At 38.7% G+C, this 22,697-nt stretch overlaps 1 protein-coding gene across 3 annotated transcripts in view; it reads left to right on the plus strand.

Annotated features, from left to right (window-relative positions):
• The window catches only part of MARCHF6 (membrane associated ring-CH-type finger 6), an 81,826-nt gene that overhangs the window by 18,438 nt on the left and 40,691 nt on the right, over positions 1-22,697 (plus strand). For 2 of the 3 annotated variants that reach the window (XM_010356661.2, XM_030926764.1), the window contains 8 exons: positions 4,854-4,950; positions 5,810-5,883; positions 8,514-8,657; positions 14,018-14,090; positions 17,379-17,547; positions 18,584-18,773; positions 20,807-20,868; positions 21,449-21,481. In XM_010356661.2, the coding sequence (XP_010354963.2) occupies positions 4,854-4,950; positions 5,810-5,883; positions 8,514-8,657; positions 14,018-14,090; positions 17,379-17,547; positions 18,584-18,773; positions 20,807-20,868; positions 21,449-21,481 (842 nt within the window). The remainder of the gene's footprint in view (positions 1-4,853; positions 4,951-5,809; positions 5,884-8,513; positions 8,658-14,017; positions 14,091-17,378; positions 17,548-18,583; positions 18,774-20,806; positions 20,869-21,448; positions 21,482-22,697) is intronic. The other variant, XM_030926765.1, reaches the window with a different exon arrangement.

Raw genomic sequence — 22,697 nt, forward strand, 5'->3', positions numbered from 1 at the left:
TGGGGACGCAGCCAAACCATATCAGTAGGTAATGAAATAAAGGGTAGTTCCTAACTGATGTCAAAGTAACAAATGAATGTTGTGCTTTTTTATACTTTTTTTTTTCTTTGAGGCAGTGGTTAGTCTTTTAAAACGCCTTCATTAAAGTTTCTAGTACGTTATACCAAATAGAAATTAAAAGACATGCAAGTAGCTGCTGGCTGGCATCTATAGTCACAGCTATTCAGGAGGCTGAGACAAGATGATTACTTAAGGCCAGGAGTTTGAGACCATCCTGGGCAACATAGTGAGACTCCATCTCCTAAAAAAATTAGCCAAATGTGGTGGTGTGCTCCCGTAATGTCCACTCCCCACAGAGATTTTAAAATAGTAATTTTTATTGCTGCCAATGTGAGTAGGCCAAAAAAAAAAAAAAAAGACATAGAGACATGGAAGATCAAATGCCAGTTAATTACTTAAAATTAATTTTGAGAATATGAAAACATCATTTTGGATTTTGGTGTTTTCTGTTCCATAATGGAGCAGAAAATTAATTTTCCTTTTCCTCATATTCTTTTTTTTCCTAAGACCCAATTGAGGGGGGAGAAAACCCACAGCATCTTAAAGATCTTTATTCTTTTATCGTGTCTTTGTACTATTGTTAGTGGATATAATGCTTTATGAAATGTGATCATTTCAGTAGTTTTATAAAATATGTTTTGACTTAAAAGCATGTAGCAATAGTGATCGTTAATCCATTCATTAGAATTTTTTGTACTTCATTATACAGTTGACTCTATGTGAAAATAGATACTAGGGAGATATTAAAGAGTTATTAATACTGCTTGGAAATAATGATATGTTAGAATTCCCTTTAGGATTTTTTTTCCCTACTTGAGACCTAACCTGTCATTGTTTTCATATAATCAAATTAAAGTAACGTGTGGATTAATGCACTTGTTCTTCTTCTTGACAAACTCCTTGAAGAACAATTTTGGAAGTATTTATTAATTTGCTTTAAAATAACAGCACTCATTATGTGTTAATATAAATACTATTTTTCATGAAAATAACTATTCCAGACCCCCAAAATTGATGAGGAAAGTGGATTTGTTTTATATTTGCCAATCTCTTTAATACCTAGTTTAATGAGAAGCAGCTGGGTCTTTTCATCTCTAGCTGCATTCATTCTGTTGTCTCATATAGCCTCTAGAAAATACCACTGCAAACTGGCAAGACAATAAGTGAAAAAGAAGTCTTAGGAGCTGGGCATGGTGGCTCATGCCTGCAATCCTAGTGCTTTGGGAGCTGAGATGGGAGGATTGCTTGAGGCCAGGAGTTGGAGGTTACAGTGAGCTATGGTGGTGTCACTGCACTCCAGCCTGGGTGACACAGCAAGACCCTGTCTCTTAAAAAAACAAAAAACAAAAAAACTTAAGTGTTACTAGGATAGTAGTTGTGTCTTTGCATTCTCTGAGTGAGAAACTTGGGATCCCAGTTCTCTCCTCTAGGCCAAGCAGAGCCCTGGGGCTTGATTTTAGAGTTGTTGGGTTTGCTTAGTATGTTGTTTCTTGGTTTGTCATTCAGAAGGACAGGAGTCTTCTGAAAAATCAGTGCTCTAATTCATGTGTATGTCTGCATACTTCTGAGTGGAGATCCATGTCTCTCTCCCCACTCTACCTGTCCTGTTCCACCATTCGCTAGCTGGCCATCCACTTGGAGTGAGCAGTGCTTCCTGTGGGTGAGTGTACCCTGGAGTTTGCCATTGCTTTGGTCCCGACCACAGCTTTCTCAGGCCACGCGGGGCTAAGTTGCCTAGGTGGCAGTGTTTTGTATCATGAAATGAGCCCACCGTGTGACCAGTTCTGTACCCATGTGGATATCACTCCACCTGTTGTCCTCGCATCTTACAGGCAGCAGCGTGCCAACAGGACTATCTTTGCCATACCCCAGGCCGTAGTCAATGGCCTACCAATCACGATGTTCCTGGAGGGCAGTGTCCCATGGGTGGGACACCCTCTGCCATGCTGTGGCTGCTATACCCTACTTCCTACTTGCACAGCCATCCGAGTGTGGGCTAGGGAGCTCAGATCCTATGCCTGGGATCTGTACATCCACACTTGCACCCACCCTCCTTGGTAGATCCTACAGGAGTAGCACATGCCAGTCTCAAAGGTTAATCCACAGTGGTGGTGTGAATGGCTGGATGTGGGTTCAGCTCCTACATAGATAACTGGTTATTGTAGAACTGATCCACACCTGCGGCTGCTGTGACTGGTGATTCTAGGTAACCTAGATCAATCACATTTTCCCCCCACCCCCGCCATGGCCCTGTCACTCTTAGGTGGCCGTTATAGTGCCTGCTGAGGTGACCACTGTGACCAGGAATCTTAGTAATAGGGAATCTCAATTTGGTTCTGCAGAGAGAGCCTGATAAATTAATATCCTATCTAAGGAACGCAGCAGGCGCACAAGTTACCCACTCCCAACCCTGGAAGATAATGATTAAAACAACACAGAACTCTTTCAAGGCCTTGTAGTTGGAAAGAGTCCACTTTAAATCCTTTAAAGAGAATCTATTGCAGGGCAAGCCTGGTGCTGGCAGCCACGGTAATCCCGCTTTCAGTGTGGTATGCTGAATTTGTGGCCGTTAAAATGCTTGTTCTCGGATCTTAGGTGCTGCGGGGGTCCATTACAAGAAAGTCCATGCCTCTTGCCTTTTGGTACCTTACGGGCTCTTCCCTGAGTTTCCCTGGAGCTGAAGTGTGCGCTTGAAGAAAATTAGGGTTCAAAGTAGTGTGGGCTGCCTGGATACTGCTGGTGGGAATCATGGAATGGGAGTGTGGTTCTATTTTGTTTGTGTCGAAACTTTGAGGAAGCTGATTAAGCAGGGCAGTTGGGGCATTAGTATTGCACCGCTAGGACTCAAATTGTGGGCCGGTAGTAAGACTGATCAAAGTGAAAGCTTTTGCCAAGGATGTTTTCATTAACCAAGGATGAAGGTGAAAGTAGGAAGTTTAAAGAAGTTCAGGTCCTGTGTAGTTACGAACATAAATGTGATGTTGACTACTGCATTAATGCTCATGACCCACTAGCAGCTTCCAGGAAACCAGGGGAAGGTCTGTGTTCAAAGCTGAATCTGAAAGGCAACAGCAGTAGAGATGGCATAATTCTGCTCATCATGAGCAACCTTACCTGCTTCCAGCACAGACAGGATTGTCCCATTGATAGTTGTTCTGTGGATGGGGGTGCATGGCTTTTCTACTCGATGAAGAGATTTGACTGGTAGTTAATCGATAACCAGGAAGACTAGCATGCTAACCAGTTAGGCGAGCATTGAGCATCCCCCAATTCAGACAAATGACATTCAGCCATCTGAGATTGAGCAGTTACACTCTGGATCGCCCAACTGGTTAGCACACTAGTCTCCTTGGTTATCTAGTCACCAGACGGATCTCTCCACCAGCCTAGAAAAGGCATGCACCCCCACCCACAGAAGAGTAGCCACAGGTCTGTGATGCTCTTAAATGCCTGGAACCACGCACTACACTGCTCTCAGCATGTGCTCATTTGAATCTGATGGGTGCCAGAGACCCATTAAGTCCATTAGTGATGCGGATCGGGATTGTAGTAATTCCTTGTTAAGGAAGAATTCCCCGTGAGAGAGCAGGCCGAAAGTATGCATTAAGTTTCTGCCCATTCTCCCTGGATAGGCCACTAGGGATTGGCTCTTGGCCCTGACGCATACCTGAGAACAATCTAAAATAAAAGTTATAACCAGGGTTCCCTAAGTGGACCCAGGTAGGAGCTTTAGAGTGAGATTGCCAAGGATCAGTAGCGGTTCCTCTACCGTTGTGCTGCTTCGGGGCCACTCCAGGCAGGAGGACAGGCAAATGTGCCCCTAGAGCCTCGTAGTGCTGGGCATGAGGGGTGGGCTGCGGTCCAAGGACCCCTTAGCGCTGGACTCCTGTCTCTTCTGCTTAAGGTGGCTTCCGGCTCATCTCTCTGTGGCCTGGTGCCTTTGTGGCTTTGGGGTATCCCCTCCCCCAACCAGTCCTTAAAGTGTGTGTGTGTCTGTCTACCTCACACTCTTGTGGGGTGGGGCGACATGAAGAGCATATCTTCTAACTGCTGTTACTGTGGTGAGTCCTCAGATGTGTTTTGTGGAGTTTAGGCTGTTAGGACTTTAAACCATTAAATTGTTAAGACTGGAGGCCAGGCACCGTGGCTTACGCCTGTAATCCCAGCACTTTGGGAAGCCGAGGTGGGTGGATCATGAGGTCAGGAGATCGAGACCATCCTGGCTAACACGACGAAACCCCGTCTCTACTAAAAAATACAAAAAATTAGCCAGGTGCGGTCGTGAGCGCCTATAATCCCAGCTACTTGGAGGCAGGAGAATGGCTTGAACCCGGGAGGTGGAGCTTGCACTGAGCTCCGTTGCACTCCATTGAGATCGTGCCATTGCACTCCAGTCTGGGTGATAGAGCGAGACTACGTCTCAAAAAAAAAAAAAGACTGGAGTTTAAAACTGTTAGGATGCCAATGGTGACCTGATTTTACATATTTCTATTATTTGTTGTGGAGAGTGCAGTTTTAAATAAAATCATCTGTTCCTGTTATTTTCAACTTTGGTTCATTTAAAAACTGTCATACAAAGGAACAACTTTTAATACATTATTTAGGAAGTTTTTTCATTTTAGATATACACTTGAATCGCAACTTAATCACAACTTTCAGTTCTCCATGCTATTAATGTTTTGTCAAGTGATAGATTCTTGCTTTAATGTCCAATATTTTGGTTTATGCTTGTCTCTTATTTTTTTAAAAAAGTTATAAGCAAAGGAAATTCAATTTTCCTTTTTCATTGACAGACATATGTAGAGTGTGTCGGTCGGAAGGAACACCTGAGAAACCGCTTTATCATCCTTGTGTATGTACTGGCAGTATTAAGTTTATCCATCAAGAATGGTAAGTCATGCTTTTAGAAAGTTGTGTAAGTCTGAGCTTCAGTTTTGTCATGTATACAGTAACAAGGATCATTTCAATGTACTTTCTCTGTAATTATTTTTAAAATTTTATTGTATTGTCCCGAGCACAGGAAACTAAGAAAGCCCTTTTATTGTAAAATTTCAAAAATTTGGAAAAGAAATTATCCATTAATTCTTAATACCATGGCTGTTATTTTGGTGTATCCCCTTCCAGGTACATGTGATTACCCATTGTTTATTTCTACCATGGAGAGCTTATTTTGTTCTCCAAAAGTGTTATGATTTTCTAGTTTTGCTTGGCATAATAGTAGCTTACATTTATGAATAACTTTTTGCCAAGAACTATTCTTAGTGTTTTGTACATCTTAACTCACTCAATTCTTATAAGAAAACTGTGATGAGGTAGAGTGTTATTATTATGCAGATGAGGAAACTGAAGCATAGGAAGGTTAGATAACTTGTCCTAGGCCACATAGCCAGCCAGTTAGTAGTAGAACCAGAATGCAGACCTAGCTACCAGGTACCAGTATTACCAGACCAGGATTAAAACTGATGTTGATGCTTGGAGATTCTTTCATACTCATTTTGCTTTGAGGAAATTACAGTTTTGGTTAATTGAACCTTTTTTAATGGTAGAAAAATGTGTTGTTTTTATGTCTAGCTGTTGTAGTTTTTTATTTTTAGAAGGTGGTTACAAACAGTTAAGAGTATTCTAAATTTGAAAATTTTGAAACTAAAAGCTCTGTGATATGTACATTTTTAATAAAAACAATGTTTTCAACAAAATGTAGGTTTCTTTGTTGTAAACACTGTACTTATGAATCTGTTTATAATTACAGCTTAGTTCAGTGGCTGAAACACAGTCGAAAAGAATACTGTGAATTATGCAAGCACAGATTTGCTTTTACACCAAGTAAGTTCTTTAGACCTTTTCACTGCATTTGTTTGGTTATCACTCGTGGCATAAAGGTGTTTAGATCAGTTGACAGAGGAAGGGGGAAAAAAGTGTTTAAGTACTTTAAAGCAACTATTTTCAGCTTGATTGTCTTTGATAGTAATAGGAAGTATTGGTATTTTATTTAGGAAAATATTTTTTAAAACTGTATGCTCTCTTTTATCACACACATATGTTTGAGATTTAATTTGTGGGTTTTTTTTTTGTCTTTAAACTTTTTTTTACTTTTAATTATAGAAAAGTTCGAACACATGCAAAAATCTAACAAGTCCACGTGTACGCATCACTTAGTTTCAACTCATAGCCAGTCTTGTTTTACACATGCTCTTGTTCCCTGCCTCTTTATCCTTTTATTTTTTCTCCATTATTTAAAAAATAATTCTCCCATTTATAATTTCATCTGTACATATTTCAGTATGTATCTCTAAAAGGTAAGGGTTCTTTTTCAAAAACGTAACTATAATGCCATTATCCACTTAGAAAAATTAATGATGCCTTGATTTCATCAGATATTCACTACTCTTCAAATTTGGACTATATTTTGAGTTAAAGTTGTGTAGGTTAGAATAATAGCCATAAAACTTAAAAAAAAAAAAAAAGAGTTGGGGGTGTCTCACTGTATTGCCCAGGTTGGTCTTGAGCTCCTGGCCTCAAGCAGTTCTCCTGCCACAGCCTCCCAAAGTGTTGGGATTACAGGCTTGAGCCACTTTGCCTGGCCAAAGTTTTAAATTACCGTTTTTTTCATGAGACTAACTTTTAAGGTCAGTATTTCATAAGCCTTTATAAAATATTTTGCAACCTTTAAGGTTTTAACTGTAATTCCTGTGCCTATTAATACTTAATATGCTTCATCTTAAATAAGTAGAGGACTGTGTTGCCAGATTATTAAGTATTTGAAGCATAATTTTTCATTCTGGGATCCCCTACATTGCCTTCCCTTACAAAGGATGTTTGTATTTTAGTTGTGTGTATGTGGTTTCTTTTAAAGCATCTTGAGCTTCTCAATATAAATGCTGTAAATTAGTGTTTTACTTTGTTTTTATTTGATGAGTATAAATGATTAAAGTTATTACACTTTCACTTTTGGAGCTGTATATTCATCTAAAAAAGTCAATTCTGTTATTTTGTAGTCATTAATTTTTTGTAGTACATAAAAGCTGTACAGCTTGTCAAGATTCATAGGAAACTAAGACTAAATAGTTAAGTATCTTCATGAAGTTCATAGGAAAATTGATAGGAAATACGTGGCCTTTTACTTTGAGGCCAAAAGAAGCTTTTTTTGTACATTTTCATTTTCATTTGATAGTTATATTCTCTATTTCTTTTATGTTTTCCAAAAAATCTCTATTATTACTGATTTTAATGACTTGCTCTTGTATACCAGATATCCTATTGAAGTCTATGATCTGTGGGCATGTGTCATTAAAAGTTGCTATTTGTGGCCAGGCGCTGTGGCTCACGCCTGTGATTCCAGCACTTTGAAAGGCTGAGGCAGGCAGATCACCTGAGGTCAGAAGTTTGAGGCTAGCCTGGCCAACGTGGTGGAAACCCTGTCTCTACTAAAAATACGAAAATCAGCCAGGCGTGGTGGCAGGCGCCTGTAATCTCAGCTACTTGGGAGCCTGAGGCAGGAGAATCACTTGAACCTGGGAGGCGGAGTTTGTAGTGAGCCGAGATTATGCCACCACACTTCAGCCTGGGCAACAGAGTGAGACTCTGTCTCAGAAAAAAAAAGTTGCTATTTGTTAATTGTTTATTTCTCAATGTTTATGGGTGTGAACCGTTTTGTGATAGTGCTCTTAAAAATTTTAGATTGTTGCTTTTAAACCCTGATATATCGTAATTTCTTGTTTTGGCCTTACTGGAGAAAGAAGTGTTTGTTTTTCCTTTATGTTCTTTCCGAGCTACCTGTGGTAGAGCTTTTTAATAATAAGCAGTGGTTTTTTTATTGGAGCCATTTTAAAAGGGAATCCTAAAATGTGGCAGAACCTTTCTTTTTCTGAATGTGTTGAGCCACATTTCGCAGAGTAGTGGGAAGATCTGAATTTATCATTTGAAATTTTAAGTATTATGCTAACATTGGGAAAGTGGCTAACAAATGTCAGTGGGATGTTTGCTCCCACGTGAAATCATCTGCCGCATACTGTTGTGCTTTTTGAGTGCTATTTAATGCTTATATTTGGGGGAGTGTTGATGGCGTGTTTTCAGTTTCATCTTTTGCTCCTGTTTGCTTTAGTATATCTCTTATAGTTTGGGAAACCAGATGATTATATTGGTTGAATGTTAAAATATGTGTAAATGGGCCTTGTATGAAGTTTATGGCTATTTGCAAGGGATGTGAACATCTGTTGAACTTTTTTTTCCTGCTCAGAGGCCTTTGTTGATTTCCACGGTTCACACGTGATTTGCCTCATAAATGACTTCTTGGGTAAATGTGATATTGTAACTATTTGTTTTATTTCTTTTAATAAGAAAAAAATTAAGCACAAGGCAAATATTGAAAGTTTAATTAATGTCTATTTTATATTTATGAATTAAGCTATTTTCAAATCTTCATGAAATTTTAAGTACTTTTTTTCTGCTTATAGTTTATTCTCCAGATATGCCTTCACGGCTTCCAATTCAAGACATATTTGCTGGACTGGTTACAAGTATTGGTACTGCAATACGATATTGGTTTCATTATACACTTGTGGCCTTTGCATGGTTGGGAGTTGTTCCTCTTACAGCATGTGAGTATTCATGCCTCTTATTGGAGTTATTTAAACATTGCATAACTACTTGATATTATAAAGCAATATTACATCATATTATTATTTGATGTTTAGTTATTTGATGTCAGAATGTCACGTATTAGGAAAGCCTTATTTAGAAGATGTTCATCTGAACTAAGAATGAGTTTAACAGGTCAGTTTCTTGAATGAATATGGGAAAGAACACAGCATACAGAATGGCTAACCATGAAAGTTCATGAAAGCATTGAAAAAATCAAATCATAACTGGATTTGAAGTATACTAGAGCTTTCAAGGACAGCAAAAGACGGCCGGGCATGGTGGCTCATGCCTGTAATCTCAGCACTTTGGGAGGCTGAGGTAGGCAGATCATGAGGTCAGGAGTTTGAGACTAGCCTGGCCAACATGGAGGCTGAGGCAGGAGAATTGCTTGAACCCAGGAGGCGGAGGTTGCAGTGAACTGAGATCGCACCACTGCACTCCAGCTTGGGCAACAGAGCAAGACTCTGTCTCGGGAAAAAAAAAAAAGACTGCAAAAAGTGAATTCTTTTGGGGTTCTGCAACCCTCCTTTAAAAAAATATTCACATGGCCGGGTGTGGTTGCTCGTGCCTGTAATCCCAGCACTTTGGGAGGGTGAGGTGGGAGGATCACTTGAGGTCAGGAGTTCGAGACCAGCCTGACCAACATGGTGAAACCCCAGCTCTACTAAAAATACAAAAATTAGCCGGGTGTGATGGTGTGCGCCTGTAATCCCAGCTACTTGGGAGGCTAAGACAGGAGAATCACTTGAACCCGGGAGGCAGAAGTTTCAGTGAGCTGAGATCACGCTACTGCACTCCAGCTTGGGCAACAGAGTGAGATGTCGCCTCAATAAAATACAAATAAAATTAAAATAAAATTAAAAAAATACTCATACATGTAATGGTCCTAAATAATTGGGAGGCTTATCTTTCAGATATAGGAGGCTCTTTGGGAGGTTGATATGCTAATCAACCCCCCTAATCAATCCAAAGAATCCTCTTGGATTCTTTTTGTTCTTATAGACATGGAGAGAAGTATGTAGTATATGGGTGGCAAAGTATGTAGATAAGATTCATTAAACAAAATTTTAAATTAGCATAATTAATATCTTCATGTCTCCTTAAAATATGGTAAAATAATGTTGATTACCTATGGAAATGAAATTCTTGGAAGATACACCAACTAGCAGAATGTAGGTACTGTTGAAGTGTGAGTTAGCTAGAAAATTGTATGAAGGAATTCTCCCGGGATGAAACTCAGAGGGACAAAGTAGTTATGAGAAATAAATACAGAGAAATGGAGGCTAGTCTAGTTGTTTCAGTATCTGTCTAGTAAGTAGTTCCACAAGGTAAAAGAGACAGTGGAGATGAGGAAAGACTTGGTGTCTTTTAGATTGAAAGAGAAAGCTGACCATGGTAAAGGAAAAGTCTCATGAACCTAGACATATTCTCAAGTTTTCCAGAGCTGGGTAATGTGGCGATGGTGATAGAGGTATAGAGATTGTGTGCTTCCAGATTATCCTACAAAGTAAAGAAAATCAGAGTGGCGTCAGACTTAAAATTAGCAATGTTGAATGCTAGAAGACAGTGGAAACTCAAAATTTCATGTTTTTGAACCTAAAATTCCCTTCCTGCAAGTTACTCTCAGATGGAAGGACAAACTACAGATGTTTCAATAGATGTGAGAGATTGGAAAATTAACCACCTTAAACCTTTTTGAAAAAACTGAGGATATACTCTACTAAATGAGCAAGGAATCAAAGAGAGAAAGATGTGAGATTCAAAGAAGTGTTTCATATAGCTAAGTCTCGATTGTTAATCTACAATAATTAATAGTTTTTGGGTAACAGCCTGGAACTGAAATTCCAGATGATCTTAATGTGGGAGAAATTGTGACAGGAAGATAGAAATTCAAGCTTTTAAAATTGCTTATCTCATTTGTGGGTAGATTATAGATGTTCTAGATGTAAGTAGAAAAATAGAGCATAACTGTGCATTAAAAATGTAGACTAGACTCACAACTACCCAGAACTAGACCCACAACTACATTGTTTCATTATTAATGACAAAAGTGCCACCACAGATCAGTGGAAAAAAGATGGTTTTTTCGATAAATGGTATTGCAACAACCAGATGGCCATACAGAAAAAAATGAAGCATATTATTACCTCAACCTAACCCAGAAATTAATTTGAGATAAAAGCCTGAATATGTAAGTTAAAAAGAAACTTCTAAAGTAAAATATAGGAGAATAAGCATAAAAGAAAATATTAGTAGGTTGAACATAATTAAAGTTAAGAACTTTTGTTCATCCTTAGACACTTTTAAGAATAAAAGGCAGGCCGGGCGCGGTGGCTCAAGCCTGTAATTCCAGCACTTTGGGAGGCCGAGAAGGGCGGATCACGAGGTCAGGAGATCGAGACCATCCTGGCTAATACGGTGAAACCGTGTCTCTACTTAAAAATACAAAAAACTAGCCGGGCGATGAGGCGGGCGCCTGTAGTCCCAGCTACTCGGGAGGCTGAGGCAGGAGAATGGTGTAAACCCGGGAGGCGGAGCTTGCAGTGAGCTGAGATCCGGCCACTGCACTCCAGCCTGGGTGGCAGAGCAAGACTCTGTCTCAAAAAAAAAAAAAAAAAAAAAAAAAAAGAATAAAAGGCAATTTAATTCTGGCACTCAAAAAAATAAATAAATAAAATTGAAAGGCAAGTCAAGCCATGGAATGAGAAGATATTTGCAGTACACATATCCAACAAAGGACTTGTATCTAGAGTATATAAATCAATAACAAAAGGGCAAACACATCTCAGTTAAGTAGTGGACAGATGGAAAAATAGCTAAATATACTAAGCTCTCCATATCTGTGGGTTCTGCAGTGCTGACTGTGGAATTTAAGCATCTGTTTATTATTGAGGAGATTCCTGGAACCCATTCCCCGTGGATACCAAGGGACAACAGTAGCCAATACACACATGAAAAAGTGCTCAGCATCATTAGAGAAATGCACAAGGAGGATGACTAAAAATAAAAAGAGTAGACAGTGCCAAATGTTGCTTAGGATGTAGAGCATCTAGAACACGTGTACAGTGATCGAGGAGGAGTGCATATGTTATAACCACTTTGGAAAACTGGCAGTATCTGCTGATGCTAAATATTGTATACAAATGCCTTATGATCTAGCAGTTCCATTCTTGGGAATATAACTAACAGAACAAGGAAGTTTCTGTTCACTAAAGGACATATGTATAAGAACGACCACAGCACTTTTATTAATAGTACTTAAAAACTGAAATCAGTCAAATGCCTATTAATAGTAGAATGGATACATTGTGGTTTATTCATGCAATGGAATACTACATAGCAGTGAAAAAGAGCTGACTATTGTGACATGGAATAACATGGATGAATTTTGCTTCTTTGACAGAAAACAAGCCAGGCACAAAATTGTGTGATTGCATGTGTGTGAAATTTTAAAACAGGTTAAATTCATCTATAGTGATAGAGATCTGAATAGTGGTTACCTTTTGCAGGGGCTTTTGCCTCAAAAGAAGCTTGAGGAGGGAGCCTTCTGGGGAGCTGGAAGGGTTGAACATCTTGATTTGGGTGGTGATTACCCGAGACATATATATTTTAAGAATTCACCCATCTGTACACTTAAGATTTATGTACAATGTAGTTTAATAAAGACATAACAAAACTCAAAGGCAACAGCTAGAAGACTAGAAATAGGATGAGTAGGAAACAGCAAATAAAATTTGGAAATTTCAAACAAAGGCAGGAAAGGAAGGGAAGGCGGAGGAAGGAAGTAGGGAAATAAATACGTCTGTAATCATCAGAGATTAGATTTCTCTGTTACAAGAGAGAGCTTCATAGATGTGTAGGTATAAAACTTGCACTACTGCAAGAGATAAATACAAAGCAGCACAGGTTAATGCTAAAGAGATACAAAAATAGTTTTGTTAGCAAATGGCTAACAAAAAGCCAGAGCAATATTAATCAGCCAGATATCATTCAAATGCACTAAATGAGACAAAGCATTATATTTCCTATCAATAAAAGGCATAATCCACTAAGAAAATAGAATTAAAAAACTTATACACCAGAAAACTGGGTGTTGAAATACATAAAACAGTCACAGTCATAGTGGAAGATTTACATGCCTCTCTGAAATCAGTAGATGAAATAGGCAAAAGTAAGGACTTAACAAGATTTAACAGTTATTAATCACAAGCTTGATTTCTGTTCTGACTTGTTTATATACAGATACGCACAATTTAAATTACATCACACAATACATATTCTGTAACTTGTCTCTTTAGCTTAGCATCATATCCTGGCGGTCTTTCCATGTAAGTGAGTGTTCTGCTGTCTTTTTTTTTTTTTTTTTGAACGGTGCACAGCACTCTGTAGTAAGAAGGCCTATTGCATATGAATTCATTTACCTATCTAAACATTTGGTTTGTCAGTTTTACATTGTTACAAGCATACTTGCGTGAGTATTTTATAAACACATGTAAGTAATTTTTATTACAGAAATTCTTTTCCTACCTTTCCATTTTGACTTGGTTTTGAAAACAGCCGTTGAAGTCACTGAAAATCTGCACTGAAGTCTCTGATACAAGGCTATCTAGGGAATGCTTAAGCTAATACACAAATGCTGGTTTGAAAGAAAGCCTCAGGTTTTTATTCTTGTGCCCCATTTTCAAATCTGTGGTCTGTTATCTCATTCTGTCTAGAATTCTGCCTTCCTGACTAAAAGACTTTCTGCCTTGATAGCAGTACATTCACCCAAACTTTGTCTTTCTCTAAATGGCCAGAATTTAGAGTAATATATTCTGTATTTTAGAGAACCTTTGAATCTATGCTTTTAAAATATTGATTGTCAGGTTGCCATTTATGGCATTGCAGTACATACTGTACTGAAAAATTATCTTAATTTCAAAGACTTATACTTCCAAAACTGAAACATTTTATTGTCATGAGCAGACTTAATGAATTTTGGAATTCTAGAATTTAAAAAATTCTTTATAATTTTGGAGATCTTTACTTTAGATTTTGCTTTTCAAATATCTAAGCTCATTCAATTAAAAAATAAAAAGTAAACCTAGAGAGAATCTAAGCACTAAACATGATTGTGTAACATTTACTCTTCATTGTCACTCTATTTGTGCTTGACCATGTTTTTAAAAATTTAATATTTTGAGACTTAGGCTTGTAAAGACTAAATGTTTATTTCAGTGGCATTTGTGGTGTTCCACTTTACTTCTGCTTTCTTGAGCAGCTATATAAGTTCATGATGCGAGTTGTGACTGTATGCCATCATGCTCTTTTTCGGTAGGCCGCATCTACAAGTGCTTGTTTACTGGCTCTGTGAGCTCACTACTGACACTGCCATTAGATATGCTGTCAACGTGAGTATTGAACCTGTGTGATGAATGTTGCATGATGTAGATGATGCTTGCTTTTTTCCTTGCATATTTGTTTTTATTATAATTTGTACATTCTTCTGTTTTGAGAAAAAATAATTTATGTCTATTACACTAACAGTTTTAGCTGCAGTAGAAGTAGCTGATAAATGTAGATGACATTTCTTTTAAAACATACCTGTTTCATGGGACTGTTTAGTAATGATGGGGTGACTTTTCTTTCTTTCTTTTTTTTTTTTTTTTTGAGATGGAGTCTTGTTCTGGTGTCCAGGCTGGAGTGCAGTGTTGCTGTCTTGGCTCACTGCAACCTCTGCCTCCTGGGTTCAAGTGATTCTCCTGCCTCAGCCTCCCTGGTAGCTGGGATTACAGGCGCCCGCCACCATGCCTGGCTAATTTTTGTATTTTTAGTAGAGACAGGGTTTCACCATGTTGGCCACACTGGTCTCAAACTCCTGAACTCAGGTGATCCACCCGCTTCAGGCTCCCAAAATGCGTGGATTACAGGCATGAGCCACCGCGCACAGCTGGGATGACTTTCTAAATAATTGGCTGTCATGCAGTTTGAGATACATGCTACTGTCTTATGCTCATAAGAGTTTTTTTTTTTTTTTTAGTGGAGCCTGACTCTGTTACCTATGGTAGGGTGCAGTGGTGTGATCTCTGCTCACTGCAACTTCTGCCTCCTGGGTTCAAATGATTCTCCTGCTTCAGCCTCCTGAGTAGCTGGGATTACAGGCGTGTGGCCCCAAGCCAGGCTAATTTTTTTTTTTTATTTTTAGTAAAGATGGGGTTTCACTATGATAGCCAGGCTCATCTCAAACTCTTAACCTCAAGTAATCTGCCCACCTCAGCGTCTCAAAGTGCTGAGATTACAGGCATGAGTCACTGTGCTTGGCCAAGAGTTCATTTTAATATGTTTTTAACATACACATTTGAACTCAGATTTATTTTTTAAATGTTTTCCATGATTATTAGAATATAAATGCTAAAAACTTGCCTGTAGTTACTTTACTATATCTTGACATTAAGCATTGTTGCTTGCCTTATATTAGCAGGCTTCTTTTTTCCTCTGACCTGATTGGCTTGAGGGTCACCTGAATTGCTTTTAATAGAGTACTCATTGACTACAGAGGACCACTGGAAGCCTAGTGGGGCTAGTCAAACTAAATTACAAACATGGCTTGGTTTTATAGTCCTAAGCTGCCTTTTACAGTTTGAAAAATTGAGCCAGTTTTTCTGATAGCAGTTGTGGCCAAACTACTTTTTTTTCTGAGTAATATTTTGTACTCTATAGAATTTTTTTTTCTGTGAAATTTTACTTTAAATTTCCTTGATGTCTTATCAGTTTCTATATATTCTGTAGCTCAGTAATTGAGGTCATCTCTAGGTGCACCGTATCAGTTATCTATTGCTGCAAAACAAACTGTCCCAAACCTTAGTGGTTTAAAACAACTACCATTTTATTTGCTTATAATTCTGGGGTCAGCAGTTTGGGCTGCGCTCAGCTGAACTTTTCAACTATTGGGCTTGCTTAGGTCACTCAGCTGTTTTACTGGGACTTAATGATCTAAGATGGTTTATCCGAGATGCCTTGGTTCTCCTCCTTATGGCCTCTTATCTTCTAGAAGGCTAGTGGGGCTTCTTTACATGGTAGTCTCAGGGCAGCATTCTAAAAGGGCAACAGAGGAGGCTTGCAAGCCCTCCTCTGGGCTCTGGAACTTAGGCAGCATCACCTCTTTCCAGGATTCACAAAACCAGCCCAGATTAAAGGAATAAGGGAAAAGGACTAGATTTGTCACCAAATGTTTAAAATCTGTAACAAACAGTTAGGATTATTGCTGATGGCAAGGAAGATGTAAAGGGGATGTTTTGGTCCCAACCTTTCAGAATGTAATAGCCTGGAGAGTTCCTTAGTAAGGTGGTAGTTAGGATTCCTCTTTTGATTCAGGACATATTGCAGACTATATTTTCTAGGGGCCATGCCAGTTTAATTTAAGTTTGGAGCTGCTGGGTCAAGGTCTACCAGATTGACCCTTCTCAGGTTTTCTATGGAGGAAAAAAGTGATTCCATTAAAATAATGGATTTTCCAGTGGCTAAGAGTTCAGAGGTGTTTGAGTTATCTGAATAATTCTGAAATCATAAACATGGACTAGGGAAGGAAAGATAAGCCTCTTAAGAGAGGAAAAGGACAAAATGGTCCTTGGTATCACAATATTTGATGCATTTTCTTGTATGATTACTAAAGGAACCATACTTCGCCTTTCTGGATTTGTTGAGAAATGAATACACTTTTGGTATATTTGCAGTTAGCATCAAAACTTGATTTGCTTTCTGAATGAAAACTTCTTTTTTTTTGTTTTGAGATGGAGTCTCACTCTGTACCCATGCTGGAGTGCGGTGGCTCAATCTCGGCTCGCTGCAACCCCCACCTCCTGGGTTCAAGCCATTCTCCTGCTTCAGCCTCCCGAGTAGCTGGAATTATAGGCGCACACCATCATGCCTGGCTAATTTTTGTATTTTTAGTACAGATGGGGTTTCACCATGTTGGCCAGGCTGGTCTCAAACTCCTGACCTCAAGTGATCCGCCTGCCTTGGCCTCCCAAAGTGCTGGGATTACAGGCATGAGCTACCACGCCTGGCCAAGTGACAAACTTCTATAAAATTTATAATAGACCTCTTTGTCTTACATATGGCATCCTGAATATCTCTCAGCCTTCATTTCTTTGTGTTGTCATTAGACTTGTCTGGAGGAGCTTCTCCTCTTTTCTGATTTGATGATTCTATTAATTTGTGTGAGTTCAGGTGTCAGCTAATCACATTTTTAGATGTGTGTAAAATAAGGATACAGAAATTCTTAGAGTTGGACAGAGTTTTTAACCTTTGGTAAATTACATAAGTTTAATGCATGGCCTTTGTCAAGTATTAGACTGCTTTTGTCTTTTTTGCTTTCTGCCTTTCTGTTTCTAGGCCATTTTCAAAAGATAGGCTATGGATAGGTAATTTCCATATAGTTTTGATGGTATTTGATGCCTAAATAAGATATATAATACAAGTATATAAATATGTATAGGTTCTCTTATAAATAGAATTTCACCATAATCACAAATAGTTCTTTTGGAGAAACTTGAGATTTTCATCCAAAAAATTATGATTTATTTTTCTGGCTGTTTTTTTTCTGAGACTTAGTGTAAAAGAAAAAATTTTACCTTTATTTTCCTGATTTTAAGTGTTCTTTGGAGTAATATTATGTACTTTCTTTTTTTTTTTAATAGGGAAAATTTGTTGGCAGATTGTTTGCAGGGTTGTTTTGTGGTGACATGCACACTGTGTGCATTCATCAGCCTGGTGTGGTTGAGAGAGCAGATAGTCCATGGGGGAGCACCAATTTGGTTGGAGCATGCTGCCCCACCCTTCAATGCTGCGGGGCATCACCAAAATGAGGTAACTCCCCTTCCCCAAGATTGATTTTACTTAGGTAGGTAATGAGAATTATTGTCTCTCTCTAAGACTCAAATTCTTGACTTCCATATCCCTCATAAATGTTCTTTTGTTATTACAAAGGAGGGCAGTGGAAAGGTTTGGGTGAAGATGAAGAGAGATGTGAAAAATCAAGAAAGTGTTGTTATAACTTTGCCTCTTAATTTTCTGGCTAGAGTAGGAACAGCGTTAGGGGGTATACTAAAGTCCCTGTGCACAATCTTACCCACTGAGCAGAAATTTGAAAACATTTCCTCAAGTGTTTGATAACACAATTAAGTTGCATATATGTATATATGTATGTGCATTTTTAAAAAAATGTATTTTCATCCCTGATGCTGTCAATAAAGACAAAGGCTGTCCTATAAGGAGCACTACAGAATGATGTTTTTAAGAGAGTCAGGTTTGTTAACCATTTTCTATAATGGTTTGTGAACTGTTAATCAGCTAAATTATGCTGAACGAATATGTACACTTTGAAGTGAGGTTATGTTCCTATATACTAAAATTGATCCCACATCGGATACATTTAAAAAAGATGTCTTTGAAAGGTTTTCTTTTTAAAAAGAGTTTGGTAGAGTTTATATTTGTTTTCTAGTTTTTTATTTGTTTTGTTTTTTTGAGATTGGGTCTTGTTCTGTCACTCAGGCTGGCGTGCAGTGGCATGATCCCACCTAACTGCAGCCTTACAACCTCCGGGCTCAAGAGATCCTCCTAGCTCAGCCTCCTGAGTAGCTGGGACTACAGGCACAAACCACCATGCCTGGCTAACTTCTTAATTTTATGTAGAGACAGGGTCTTGCTGTGCTGGCCAGGCTGGTCTTGAACTCTTGGGCTCAAGCAATCTGCCTGCCTCCACCTCCCAAGGTGCTAGGATTACAGGCACGAGCCACTACACCTGGCCTAGTTTGTTTGTGTGTTTTAGCAAGAATAATGTGATTTGGAAACAGAGCAAAACAGACAAGTGGGTCTAAATTTCTGGGCTTTTCTGTGATTTTAGGCTCCAGCAGGAGGAAATGGTGCAGAAAATGTTGCTGCTGATCAGCCTGCTAACCCACCAGCTGAGAATGCAGTGGTGGGGGAAAACCCTGATGCCCAGGATGACCAGGCAGAAGAGGAGGAGGAGGACAATGAGGAGGAAGATGACGCTGGTGTGGAAGATGCGGCAGATGCTAATAACGGAGCCCAGGGTAATGGCTGCTTGTGTGTCCTCAGTCTTCAGCACTGCAAATCTGTTCTCAGCTTGCATTGAGGAAAAGGGCTGTCGTTTTCAAATTTTAATGTTGTGAAGTTCTATTTCTAACTTATATTTACTTTATTTTGGCAAACTGGTATTTATGGATGTACATATACATAAATATGTTTTTTTCTATGAAACAGCATGTTTTTTAAAATCCTTTTTAAACAGGGACTTTTTTTATAGGATAGATAGGAAGAAATTATTTTTAAGTTGGATTAGGTACTACTTTTTTTAAAATAAAGGACTTTGGTACAGATTTACCACATTCATTTGCTTCTCTCTCCATGTCCGTTGAGTCAGTGCAATTTTTAAAATTGAAAAAGAATCTTGAAGTGTATACTGTAGACAAGGTGCCATCCAAATAAATCAGTGTCTCATTTTCTAGCAGTGTAAACTCTAGCATATAAAATAGGATCCAAGACAGGAGGGGGGTAGATCACCTGAGGTCGTCAGGAGTTTGAGACCAGCTTGGCCAACGTGGTGAAACCCCATGTCTACTAAAAATACAAAAATTAGCTGGGCGTGGTGGCGCATGCCTGTAATCCCAGCTACTTGGGAGGCTGAGACAGGAGAATCACTTCAACCCAGGAGGCAGAGGTTGCATGTAGCTGAGATCATGTCACTGCACTCTAGCCTGGGTGACAGAGCAAGATTCCATCTCAAAAAAAAAAGAAGATCCAAGACAGAGTCTGCCAGTCAGCTGTCGGTCACTCACTTCCCCTCCTCTCTCCCACCACAGTTTTTCTGTCAAGCTTTGCACTGTCTCTAGGTCTACTTGGCATGCCTGATACTTGATTGTCTCTTTGTGTCAGGCACTCTGTTAGACACTGAGCATGTAACTGTGACCAAAACATTAGACTGCTGCATTCCTGGAGTTTCTGGTTTAGTGAAAAAGTGGGAAAGACATGTTGTGATAAGTGTTGTGCAGGTTGCTCTGAGGATGCCGTTGGGGAGAGACCTATTTAATTAATTTACTTTTTTTTTGAGACAAGGTTTTTGCCCTGTCACCCAGGCTGGAGTACAGTGGCAGGAACACAGCTCACTGCAGCCTTGACCTTTTGGGCTCAAGTGATCCTCCCACCTGAACTCCCCAAGTAGCTGGGACCACAGGTGTGTGCCACCATGCCCAGCTAATTTTGTTTTTGTTTTTGTTTTCCTTGGTAAAGATGGGTTCTCCCTGTTGTCCTGGCTGGCCTTGAACCCCTGGGCACGAGTGATCCTCCTGCCTCAGCCTCCCAAAGTGCTAAGATTACAGGCATGAGCCATTTTGCCCAGCCAAGACCTATCTTAAATAAGTTTTCCCAGGTAGCTCAGAGTACCTGGTATTTGAGCTGAGACCTCTGAAGGATGATGAAAAGTGGCTTGTGTATTGGTAACAGGGAGCCTTTGCAGGGAGAGGTCAGAGGCTCTGAGAATACAGCTTGCTGCTACCTTTGGGTCTGGCTATTATTTCTCTCTCTTCATCTAATACAGTAGCTCCTAACTATTCTTTCTCCTTCCGTTCTTGCTCCACATAATTCATGTTACTCTGCTGCCTTTAAATCTTTTAGTAGTTTTCCCATTACTAAAGAGTAAAATCCGGGCTCCACATTCCTCTTGTATGATCTGATTTCTGTCTTTCTACTACCCATATCATTACTCAGAATGTCCTAGTCCCCTGGTTTCCTTTTCTCAAATCTGCCAGATTCTTTCCTGGCTTAGAGCTATTGAATTCCTCTCTTTCACATAACCCTGTTTATTCCCTTTCTAGCATTTATCTCAATCTAGGATTACATTACTTTATATGTAGTATTTATTTATATGTATGTTTTTATTAATCTTTGTTCTCTGACAAGCAAATACTCTGTGTGGAAATATGGCTTAGCTTCTCAACAGCAGCTTACAAAGTACTAAGTTTTACTATTTTTAGTGTATTTTTTTTATTATTTATTATTTTTAATTCAGATTCCATCAGTAATCTTTAAATTGCAATTATATTTTCAGATGACATGAATTGGAATGCTTTAGAATGGGACCGAGCTGCTGAAGAGCTTACATGGGAAAGAGTAAGACCTTTTTCTGTCAAGTATCCTGGTGTTTTAATCCTAAAATATATTTTAAACTTTGTTATATTTAGATGTTATGGTTACAGTTGATGAAAAGTTACTAGAATTTTCATTCCTAGTGAAAGTTAAGTGATATAGTTTGTGGTGAAAATATTGTGATGTTGGTGGCTTTTTTTTCTCTCTTATAAAACCTTGCTCCATTTAGGAAATATTTTACCTGAAATTGTGGACTTTTGAAAAACAAAATAACAATTTAAATAGTATTTTCATGCTTCAGTTGACAAAATAATACAGTTGTATTATGAAGTAGTCTTAATTAGCTCTATATCTTCAGTAACAAATCCAAGATGGAATTTTTTTAGACTTTATAAATCATGTAATTTTGAGTAAAAGGAGACTCAAAATATAAAACTGTCATTCAGAAACAAATTTTTTTATTTTCTGAAAATGATAGGAAGTAATGGAAAGTTGTGGATGGAGGACTATGTTTAAAGATATTGAAAGAAAAATGAGGCTTTTCATAAATTAGAATAGAAAGTTCTGTTGAGTCTTAATGCTTATCATTTTTGTTTATTTTTAGATGCTAGGACTTGATGGATCACTAGTTTTTCTGGTAAGTGAAACTAATTTATTTATTTATTTATTTATTTTTATAATGGAGTCTCGCTCTGTTGCTCAGGCTGGAGTGCAGTGGCGAGATCTCGGCTCACTGTATCACCTCTGCTTCCTGGGTTCACACCATTCTCTTGCTTTAGCCTCCCGGGTAGCTGGGATTACAGGAGCCGGCCACCACGCCCAGCTAATTTTTTGTATTTTCAGTAGAGATGAAGTTTCACCGTATTAGTCAGGATGGTCTCGATCTCCTGACTTCGTGATCCACCCGCCTCGGCCTCCCAAAGTGCTGGGATTACAGGCATGAGCCACCGCACCCTGCCAAAGCGAATTCTTTTTAATAACAGAATTGGAGTTGTCTTAGTGATTCAGAAACTTCACATTTATAGTATGTAGTAAAGGTCAAGATGCCTTTTGGCTTTTGATTACTTTATATGTTGAAGATTGTATGTTTAGTGTGCTGAAAAGATTAAAACATAAAAGTAATAACTATTTTTAAAAAATTATTAAATATTTGATTTTTAGTAAAGAAAACAAACTTCAAAGTTAATGGTAGTTAAAAAGAACTTGGTCTTCTTTTAAAGTTCCGTCTTGCAGTGTTTATTGCCTGTACTGGTGGAAGCAAAGCAGTTTTGCATATTTACACAGTTAGACACCCCAGGCTGATGTTAGGTTTTCCTGTTTGCTGAACCCCACCTGTCTTTACCTAGGAACTCTGCCTTGTTAGTAAAGGTTGCAACTCTAAGGTGAGAGCATTTCTTTAAAGAACTTGTTCTTTAAAGAAGAAATGATGCTGTTTTCAGGTCCTGTAATATGAAGTTATTTGCCATTTGAGATTTTTAAGTAGCTTAAGATGACTTTGGCTGCAGGTAGCAGAACCCCTACTAGTTGGAACATTAATAAAACAGGAAGTCCAGAGGAAGAATGGGCTTGAGGTTGCTTGATCCGTAAACCCAACAATGTCATCAGAGACCCAGATATCTGCATCTATCTCCTTTGCTGTCCTCAGTGTTGGCCTTCTCCTCAGGCTGGCTCCAGATGTTAACCAGAAGAGGATGTTGAATTTAGCAGTGTGTAGATTTTTAGGAACATACCTGGTATAATTCCACAGTTTAGTGGGAATGTGATATTAATGAGCTTCTAGTCATGGTTTGATCACAGTCAGTATAGAAAGCATTATTTGGCCACATACTGATTTATATTTATTACTCTGCCAG

Source organism: Rhinopithecus roxellana, chromosome 3, assembly GCF_007565055.1.
Source record: "Rhinopithecus roxellana isolate Shanxi Qingling chromosome 3, ASM756505v1, whole genome shotgun sequence".
Lineage (NCBI taxonomy): Eukaryota > Metazoa > Chordata > Mammalia > Primates > Cercopithecidae > Rhinopithecus > Rhinopithecus roxellana.